This window comes from Paroedura picta, chromosome 10 (assembly GCF_049243985.1).
Source record: "Paroedura picta isolate Pp20150507F chromosome 10, Ppicta_v3.0, whole genome shotgun sequence".
In the NCBI taxonomy this organism is placed as follows: Eukaryota; Metazoa; Chordata; class Lepidosauria; order Squamata; family Gekkonidae; genus Paroedura; species Paroedura picta.
This window is the reverse complement of record NC_135378.1, coordinates 34,236,127-34,246,904: the sequence shown is the minus strand read 5'-3', so window position 1 is coordinate 34,246,904 and position 10,778 is coordinate 34,236,127. Positions and strand designations below refer to the sequence as shown.

The window sequence follows — 10,778 nt, the reverse complement described above, 5'->3', positions numbered from 1 at the left end:
CAAGGTTGTTCCGAATTTAACGTGTTGCTTCATGGCACATTGATTTCCAAATGACAAAAACATAACATAGCAGGAATAACAGCTTTATAAGCTAACAGGAAGGGGTTTCATAATTAAAATTATTTAATTAGGCATTCTTGCATTAAAAAGAGAGATAAGTAATCTTTTCAAGTTCTTGAGTTATATTACCATTTGTTTAAGAGGCAATAAAATGCAATGTTTAGAGTTCAGATACACTGGGGAGAAGGCTGTATACTTGAAGTGTAATGGAGGCGCGGGATTACTGTGATATTTCTTAATTTTATCTGTACACCACCTTGGTGTGGTGGTTAACAGTAGCGGCTTCTAATCTGGTGAGCTGGATTTACTTCCCTGCTCTTCCACATGCTAGTCACAGTCCTGAGAGTGCTGTTCTCACAGAGCAGTTATTTCAGAGCTCTCTCAGCCCCACCTAACAAACAGGGTTGTGAGGAGAAGAAGAGAAGGTGATTATAAACTGCTTTGAGGCTCCTTCTGGTAGTGAAAAACGATGTATAAAAACCAACTTCTTTACTGAGCACACTTTTTCTGAAATGGAAGATTAACCAACTAGGATAGAGTGGCCCCCCTTGTATCCCAGGCCAACGTTCACTGATTTCCCATGAAAGTCAGAGATGGCAGCCATGGCCACTTCTGTTCCTCACTGTAGGTGTTCCAGGTGCCACACATAGGAGTTCACAAAAAGGCAGATAACAGAAAGTGGGCAACAAAAGCTGCAGCTACTTTGCCACCTTTACAGTGTAAGCCTAAGGACATTTTCCAAGTAGTAAGCTCCAGTTAATAGATCCGAGTAGGATTCTGAATAGATCTGCCTAGGTAGGCTTGGCACCTCTGAGCTGGGAAATACCTGGAGATGTGGTTGGATAGAGCTTGGGAAGGGACTTCAGCAGGCTATAATGCCTTACAGTTCACACTCCGAAGTGGCCATTTTCTCCAGGGGAACTGATCTTAGTCATGTGGCGATATCTTATAGTAGCAAGAGATCTCCAGGTGCCAGCAGGAGGTTGGTAACCCTATGCTTAGGATGGCTCTGTTCAAACCCATCTGCCAAATTGTCCAGACAGTCAGACCAGACTCTGACAAGTACATGAGAAAATGTCTTCTCTCACACTCACAGTTTCCCTATAACATTACTAAAAAGAGCACATATTTTAGGGGATACTAGAAATCTGATCATGCTTCTTGATCATATTTGCACATTTACTGAACTCCCCATTCTGGATTGCAGCCACTCCCCCCGTAATATTAAGAGGTTTTTTCCCTGTTGGTCTTCAGAAATGATAGTCACTGCTCTGGCTGCAGCATATCTTGGCCCTCAAACCTAGATTCTATCTCAAATGTCTTTCTAAACTAGTGCCGTTTAATGAGAGAAACTTAAATAAAATCCGTAACAGACTTTTACACTTCTCCCCCTCCTTGTCGATCTTATTTATATTCTCTTTGGAAGACAACAAGTTAGCAATAGCCTTCACAAACACTACTCCTCTGAACATTCCTCCCCACTGACTCATTACGGTTTGAACTGTTCAAAATTTAATAGCAAAAACTATCTCATTCTGGAGAAGGCTGTGATATTCTGTGCAGCCCTTCAGAAGACATTCACCGCTCAAGGATCTTTACTGCACTCGAAGGTAAACAGGAATGCCTGGAGGGTGGAGGCGGTTTCTATATTACTTTATATAGAATGACTGTAGTGTGCTCTAAGGGGGTTAAATAGGTAAATGAAATGTCAAAGAAATTAAGAGTTGTATTTTGGCCTTCAAATAAACACAGACAATTTCACAAAATGAATATCAGTATCTGTTCCATAGAGGATTTAAAACAAAAAACCCTAATGCTATAAAAGTGATAGCATGATTCTGTTGTAAGTGCTTGCTATTTAATCCCCAGATCATGCATTACTTTCTTCAGAACTGAAAAGATAGTTGAGCTGTGGAGAATTCTCCTTAACTAGAGTATCTTGTATCACTTCTATTGAAGGAATTCTCTTTTAAAGACTCCCTGGGCCATCATTACTACTGTTCTAGGGGTGAGATGGACAGTCTCTATTCCCTTGACCGCGGCCAGGAGATCTTTTTGTAGCTGTCCATTACCTTGTATTGTGTTCTAGGGAAATGTAAAATTTACAGTAGCCTTCTTTGCCCTAGCAGAATGTTCCTATGCAATTTCAAGACAAAAAGAGGTATTAAAATGGATCAACCACTTGTTAATTTCGCCTAATTTTTGCATGGGAACTGTAGCTCTTCCTATGCAAGTTGTTTTGAGAGCCAGGAAATCGACACAACAATAAAAAATCAAGGGTTTGCATTTTGGTTGGTTTGCTGGTTCAGGGCCAGCTTGGTATATTGGTTAAGAGTGGTGTCCTCTAGTCTGAAGAACCAGGTTTGATTTCCCATAGCCAGTTGGGTGACCTTGGACCACTGACAGTTCTCTCAGAGCTCTCTTAGCCCCACCTGCCTCACAAGGTGTCTGTTGTGGGGAAAGGAAGGGAAGGTGACTGTAAGCTGCTCTGAGACTCCTTCAGGTAGTGAAAAGCGGTGTGTAGAAGCCAGCTCCTCTTCCTCTGTTTGTTAGTTTGTTTGTTTGGCTATAGCTATAACATAAGCATATTCTGGCATTTTTTGTGCATTTTATCAGAACAGAGATTTCTTTAAAAAGCTGTGGTTCGTTTAAAGAGTACGAGGGAATAAACGGGGAGGGTGGAAGTTAACAATCCAAAGGGAGGCCAGGCAACAATGAGCCTGAGCCCCAGATCTTAACTAATGAGTGGGAGAAGCAGGAAGCAAAAAGACAAAAACAAAACGAGAAGAGAGGAGAATAGGAAGTTGTACTGCACAATGCCCTTTTGAAATCCCCTCAACTCCTCCTCTCCTCCTGCCAAACAATGGTAATGACTGTGAAAGCTTCTTTCTCCTCTCCATGCCTTCTGTCATTGCTGCTGCAGGTAAGAAGACAGGGAAATGGAGTTTTCAAGACAGTGTTTTGCTTTCAGAGCAGTGTTATGCCTGTTGTTGCTGGTGTAAGCTATTTTTAAAGACACTTATTTGTATTGTGGGGGGTAGAGGTTATTAGTAAAACTGAAAAAAAAACCACTTTCCCCTTGTTTGTCTGTTTTATTGCATGGGTGTGGGAGAGAAAATCAAAGAAACAAAGTAAGAGAGAAGGTAATAAAAGAAGTGTAGGTCACCAGCGTTCCTTCCATCCCAGTTCTGGTAACAAAGTTCAAGTCAGTTCACACATTAAGATGTAGCAGCAGCATTACAGAGTAAATAGATTGTCTTAAACTTGCAGGGAGGGCAGTGATGAAGATAGTGAAATGCATCACTTGGAGGGAAAGAGTTAGATTTTGAGGTATCCTTTAGTAAACAAATCATTATTGCACTGCTCTCCATTGTGGTGTAGCAGTTGAAGTGTTGATCTAGGACCATAGAGGCCTAGGTTAACACCCATGCTCTGCTATCAAGCTCACTGCTTGACCTAAGACTAGTTAGTACAGCCTAATCCATCTCAGAGGATTGTTAAGGATAAAATAGGGGAAGAAGAAGACCTGGGGTGAATCTGCACCGGGCTTTTTATCCTCAGTGACCCTGAATTAAAGAAAGTCATCTACATCTTATTCAATTTCCATTCTGATATTTAGCACTTTAAATTTTCCCTCTGCAACGTCTATGATTGATCTGGAGTCAAACTACCTTTCCCCAGTGATATCCAGGACAAGTTATAAGTCGCTACATTTGAGGAAACCACTCTGAGAGCCCCAGTATTAAGTGTAAATGCCACACCCCCATAGTAAATATTCTGCATTTTGCTGGATTAACTTCCTCCTCCTCCTTCATGCCTCCAATACTGATGTAGTGTGGTTGTCTGTCGCTGATTGGTCAGGGTGTCAGTTCAAAAACTGCCTGGTTCTCAGTTGCCATTCCCTCACAAGACTTATTTTTGCCCTCATTTCGGGATCAATTTTAAAGTGACTGCACTCCAAAAGCCCACACTCTGTGAGGCTGCTGCCTCCCCTCCCCCTCCACTCCTGCAGGAAAAGAAAGATAAACAAGCAGCCTCATGCTTCACTTGTCCCTCCCTGGGGGGGGGGTCGGATGATGCTCCAGCCAGGATTAAAGGATCACAAGGCGGGAGAGTGCTTTATTTCCTGCCTTTTGACTCCTGAGAGGGATCAATGTGGCAAATTGCTTACAGAAAGAAATAACGGAATTTAAAATAGTGGAATTCGGCGTAATGCATACCTGCCTTTGTAGTGGAATCCAGTAGCGTTTCAATCGTTTCCCACAGGTTTCCGGTCTCACCAAAAATCGTTAGAAAGGAAGCGATTTTTTCCGTGCTTTGTCCCGCCCCTAGCTGTCAATCAAATGAGCAGCCAATGGGCGGTTGTTACCATGCTCCAGAAAAGCCCCTTTCTCTTTAAGAACAGGTTTAAAAAAAAAAGAAAAACACACGCTGCAACGAATATGCCTTGATTCCTTGATTCCTCCTAACGTAGAGACCCATCTAGCTGGCAGCTGGCGTGTGAGCTGCTGATTCATCATTGCCATGCTCCCCCGAGTGAAAAAAAATCCCCCCCCGTGCACGGGTGCAATTTTTGGCCGAAAATAAAGGGAACTTGCAAACGGGGCTGTGTTGTGCTTGGTGACTTGAGGGGAGCGTTAAAGCAGCTCTGTGGAGGGACTGCAGCCGGAGACGCCTCGCTGGGTGAATAAAGGCTCGCCGGCTCATTGATCTCTGCTCGCTCCGAGAAAAAAAAATGGCGATCGCTTCACCGGAAGTTCAGAGGAGAGAGCCAAGGGGAGGGATTTTGCTGAAACCGCAACAATGGTAACGCACAGAACTTTTACAAAACTGTTGCAGATTGTTTGCAAGAGTGTAGCGCTTTCCAGAGGGTGAATCCACTTTTTGGAATTTCCCTAGAAGCGCTACAATGAAGCACTTTTCACGGGTCTGTTTCAGGAGTGTGGCAGATTGTGTGCGACGTCGTGCATAACTGCAAATTAGTAGCATTTACAATTTGCCACACTCCTGCTACATTTAACTTGTGTGGAATGGGCCTGTGTATTTTCTACTCCCAAGCCACCACCACCCTAGGAGCTTGGAGGGGAGGGGTCTAGCTTTGAACAGAAAACCTGCCAGAAGAGCTGTCCTCTATTAGCTGGCTGGTAGAGACAGGGAGGGGAGCTCAGAACAATGTAACTGTATTTAGGATTAAGCAGGCTGGAACAGCTTTCTTTTAAGGATGTGCTGGAGTGCCTTGGACTTTGCCATGGATAAAACTACAGCAAATTGGAGACCTGGTAGAGATTTATAAAAATTGCACATGGGGTAAGAGGGAATAGACACAGAGACCTTTTTTCCTCCCTCTCTTGTAATACTTGTATTTGTGGGCTCGCAATGAAATTGTTGGGAAATAGTTTCAGGACAGACAGAAGAAAATTCATCTTTACTTAACAAGTAGTAAAGCAAAAAAGCTGCAAGGATAGAGTTTCTCTTTTAATTTGCAAACAGTTTCTTCCAATAGATCTTGCGTAATACTATTCATTTGGCTCTTATTTAGGATTAAATTCCACTGAGCTTTGTGGGCCACCTTCCCCATAAACCTAAATTGAGATAGGGCTACATAGCTCACATTCGATATTAAGGTAGTTCACCAGTCAACATCATTTTTTTAAAAAAGGAAAAGAAGCAAAACCTTCCTTCATGTCACATGACCAGTTTCAGCTGTGTGCCTGAGGTTCCTGAGCAACACAATAGTTCTGCTGTGCTGAAGAGTCTTTTATCTGTTGCTTCAGTTTGTCTTCATGCTTAATTATAGTCTTTTGTTAGATCTAATTTGTTCTGTTTTCCCCCCATAAGAGCATATCTCATTAGCCAAAAAAATATATAAAATAAATCAAAATAATGAGACCAAAACCTTAGCCAGCTCCATGATGCAAGCTTGGAGTGGATGTCCTTGGGGAGAGAGCTTTCCCAAACAGCAAAATGCTTTTCATTTGACATTTCACCAGCCAAGATTTTAAAGCTGTCGGAATGCAACTGATTTTTTTTAGATCCACCCAAAGTATTGTGAAGGGCTCAAGAAAAGCTGAGGGGCAGAACCCAGCTTGTGAGAAACAAGGGAGTGAGTTTTTAAATTTTATTTCTGTCAGAGGTCAGCGGCGATTCAAATGGCCTCCAGATGTGCTGAAAGAACACACTTAACATTATGAAAGCTTGTTGTACTTGTGCAAGTGGATGGCTGACTTTACTACACTCATCTCTTTGGTAATAAGGAGCCTGACGGCACAGGCGGTTCCTAACACATGTATGCACTGTGAACTGAACTTGGTATTTTGCTAACCTCAGTGACCACCTACTCCTTGATGAAGCTATTCAGTGACCACTGTCATCTTTGGAGGCCTTGCTTTGAGATCCCCACCTTCTGAGATTAAACGGTGGTCTGGGGGATGGTGGTCAGTTGTGGCACCAAAACTCAGGAACTCTCTCCCTAGGGACACTTGTCTGTCTCTTTCTGTTGCCATCTTCCACCAGTGGGTGCAGGCTTTTGGCTTTGTTTTGCTTGGCATTCCTGTCCTAGGATTTATTTCTTCCCAAGACAAATGGTCCATGAGTGTTTTTACTAACCCACAGACTTAATATCAATGAGGTGTTTTGAATGAGTTTTAAGGGTTTTTAAATGTGGTTTTGTTATGTATGTTTTCATTTGCTAGCTGCCTTGATAGCCCTATGAAGTCAGAAAGGTAGTATATGAATTGAATAAATAATGCATTATATGCTGACTGAGAAGCTATTTGTATATGAACATAACGGGAGTTTTGAGGACTTGTGAATGGGTTATATCTTGTGAATTTTGGAAGTAATTCGTTCCCAGTGCTTCTGCACTAATGTACAAATTCAGGAGCACACAGAAGTACCCTCTATCGGTTCTTGGAACCCCAGTGCTGAGCTGTCAACAGCTGTGCTTGTAGTTCTGCTGAAAAATAATGATGCCCCAGAATGATCATGGTCTCTTTCAGGTTCGTCAAAATGAAAAATTGGAGTGTGTTCCATTTTATTCTTCTGAGTGTCTCGATAACAAGGGCTGCCAGCCTGGTAAGTTTTACTTCCTAAATGTCACTTATTGCTTCTTCTCACTTTTAGAATCAGTAGCATAGTGAAATCAGCTTAGTGTATTTTGGTTACTTTGAGATCAAAGGCGAGTTTGGTTGAGGGTCATGTGGCTATGGGGGGGTCTCCGCAGCCTCGCTGCCCGATTGCCCCCTGCAGCAATCCTCATGGCCCCCTTGTCGCTTGCAGCAGCTGCCTGGAGGAGGCCAACCTCGTGACCCAACAGGCCTTTGCAGCTGTGAGCACCACCTGGAGGAGACCGGTCTCACAGCCTTACTGCTCCCTGCAGCTGCAGCCCAGAAGAGACGCCTCATGGCCCTGCTGACCCCTGAAGCTGCAGCCTGGAAGAGGCTAGCCTTCCTGCCCAGCTGCCCACTGCGGCTGCAGTCTAGAGGAGGCCGGTCTTACAGCCTGGTTACCCTGTGGAGCCACAGCCTCCTCCTGAGGGAGGCCAGCAGCAGTGATGGCCTCACGGTCCGAGCCAGGCTGCAGCCAGCATCTCCGAAGCCAAACCTGGGCACTGTCACAACTGCCACACCACCATCCACACCTTGGGGCCCGTGGAGGAGATTAGTCACCCCCTAGAGCCACAGCTGCCATGTCCATCCAGTGGTTCTTCACAGGTAGGCCAGGGCCCCTGGGATGCCTATTGAGAGGCGAGGGGTGGGGTGTGGGTGATCCTCCAACTCAGGGTGGTTTGGGTACCCATGCCCAGAGCTCCCCCTCCCAAACAGCTATTTTCTCCAGGGGAGCTGTCTGCTAGTCTCCCCCATTCTAAATACAACGATCCTCGATACCAGTAATAAACATTAGAACCAGCTTTCTGCTGAACCAGGCTGCGAATCTCATGGTTATCTTTATTGAATAGCATAGGGTTACAGGAAGCAAAAGCTCTTTCCCAAACTTTGCTGCATGAGATCCTTTTACAGGTTATGTCACTGACTGAATCTAGGACTTTCTGTTCACAAATTAAGCGCTTTGATCCATGGTAAGGAAGAATGGGAGTACATTTATTGTGACATAAGCAAAACAGTCCCCAGAATAATTTGAATATATCCTTATAGATTCTACTTTGCTAGCATTATTACTAGAAACTACTTAGCTGAAGTAAAAGAATTTAATCCAATAAGAACTTAAATGTTAGAAATTTCAAAATGCTCTACAAATAACAAAGAATTCCCAGCCTTTCTAGTGGTAAAAATGGGAGCAGGTCCCCTTTGACTTCCAAAAACGCTGTGCTGGTGACCGTGGGATCTGCAGAGGTAAAAGCCATGTGGGATAGGACCTACAGTAAAGGTGCAGTCGTGTGAGCTTGGATGGAGAGACTGGCTAAAACCAACCAAAACATTGTTAGTTTCTTGATACATCTTAATTAGTAGTTGTAAATATTCAGCATTGAGCCAAATGATTCAATTATCTGTTTCTCAACAGTCCCATCAGTGCATACTTATGTCAATAAAAGTTTCCAGTCTCTGGATCTTAGGCGGTGCCGAGAAAGCCAGATTTTTCTTATTTCACATAACTTATTTGATGCATAAGGAATCAGTCTATCAGTGGCCAGTGGCAATGGTGACTGAGTGGAATCTCCACATTCAGAGGTGAAAACCTCTGAATCCTAGAGCTAGGAGATAACATCAAGGGAAGATCTCAGCCTCTATGCCCTTTTATTGGCCTTCTAGAGGAACTGGTTAGCCACTGTGTGAGATGGGATGCTGGACTACATAGACCATTGGTCTTATCATGCAGGGCTTTTCTTATATGTTCTTAAAGTGATGTCATATCATTGCTGATAAAGATTTGTTTTTCTTTCTCTCATTGGCTGCTGTGGATCTGCCACCTCCAGCAGACAAATGAAAACCTTATGAGGCCATGTCCAGCAGCAATTACTGGGCAACTTGCTGCCATATAATCTGCATTCTTATCCAGATGTGGTAGTGGATTTGACTTGATGCCACATAACTCTTCTGGGCACAGTGGTAGCCTCCATATAATATGAGTGACTTGTCCCAGCCTGGAAATGGCAACTTGGCCAGATTTGTTCCAGGGGAAGGCTACTAGTGGGGAGAGGGTAGTAGTTAAGTGTAAAACCAAGATCTGGGAGGACAAGTTTGAACTCCCCACGCTGCCATGGAAGTTGCTGGATGGCCTTGGGCCAGTCTTCTCTCTCAGCCTAATCTATATATATGTGTGTATGTGTATGTGTATATGTATATGTGTGTGTGTGTGTGTATATATATATATATACATATATATATATATACATACATATATATATATGTGTGTGTGTGTGTGTGTATATATATATATATACACACACACACACACACACACACACACACACACACACACACATATATATATATATATATATATATATATATATATATATATGAAAATGAATTTGAGAGATGGGTCAGAGGCCAGCAGGGAAGACATGCCCCCGCCCAGTTGTGCCACTTATAGGGGCCCTACCAGGCCATGCCTGGAACCACCTAGTGACTTGGTCCGAGCAGCTGGAAACCCAGGATCTTTTTCTGAAAAGGAGTGGAGCAGCAAGTGCCAGAGGGGGATCTCTGCCCCAAGCATGAGATGTGTGTGGGGCACACAGGCCAGGAAAACTACTGCGGACAGTTTCCTCTTCCCAGAACTGGAAATGTTTGCTGCTGTTGGGAGGGGGAAGGTATAACCCCCCCCCCCCCGTTGGCACAATTGTTTGTAATAACTGCCATAAGGAATAAAAAATGTCTCAGCTTGAAAAAAAGATGAATTTGAATGTCTCCACTGGGAGCTGGATGGCAGTTTGTGGCTCCACAAAACTATCTTTTTATTTTCCAGATGCATTAAAGGCAGTAGCTGGGCTAAACAATGGGACCGCATGGCCATCCCTCTGCATTTGATAGCAGCTGTTTAGTATATGGCTCTGAGTTTATATAATAAAAATAATAATAACTAACAGAGCACACAGAGCCGGTTACACTCTGCCTGCTTCCAATTACTGACATGGCCACAATCGAAACTGCATTTTTTCCCAATGATTATTTTGTTTTCCATTGCCTTTTTAATTTAGTTGAAGGAAATAAACAACCTGCTAGTACTTCTAAATCTGTGTTGTGAAAATTCTTTCCCCCACATCTAGTATCAGGCTTTTAACTCCAGCTGTCCATGATGGGGTGTTGCACGGGGAGTAAACTTGGGGTGACAGGGTAGTAGCACACAACCTTCAGATGTGCAAGCATCACAGTTGTGTTGATTTCTATTTGAGCACTGTCCTTGTGACTCTCCCCACAGGGAGCAATTCTGGCACTGACACCATGAGAAACTTGCTGTTACCCTTAAATGACTTGTTGGGAGGCAGAATGAGAGTGAGTGAGTCTGGCTGCCTGGCTAGCTTGGATCTGTGGCCTGCCTCTCCCAAGCACTTTTTGTGAATCTGTTCAGGAGAGATGTCACATCTAAGAACAAAGGCTCTTGAATGGCTTTCTGGCATCTCTAGAACTGTTGATTCCATGTGCCTCAGAACATCAAACTGTTGCTAATACTACTTAATATGATTACTTTCATGAACAAAGGCGATTTAATGTACTACAAAGGCAGTGATTACACAGTGCTGTTCATCAACAGGGCCATTT

At 43.5% G+C, this 10,778-nt stretch overlaps 1 protein-coding gene across 2 annotated transcripts in view; it reads left to right on the top strand.

Moving 5' to 3' along the window:
- Nucleotides 1–1,594: 1,594 nt before the first annotated feature.
- The window catches only part of FGL1 (fibrinogen like 1), a 33,705-nt gene continuing 24,521 nt past the window's right edge, over nucleotides 1,595–10,778 (top strand). Inside the window, exons 1-2 of one of the 2 annotated variants that reach the window (XM_077302115.1) lie at nucleotides 1,595–1,670; nucleotides 7,059–7,134. In XM_077302115.1, the coding sequence (XP_077158230.1) occupies nucleotides 7,069–7,134 (66 nt within the window). In that variant the 5' untranslated portion in view covers nucleotides 1,595–1,670; nucleotides 7,059–7,068. Of the gene's footprint in view, nucleotides 1,671–2,888; nucleotides 2,984–7,058; nucleotides 7,135–10,778 lie in introns of those variants that run through there. The other variant, XM_077302116.1, reaches the window with a different exon arrangement.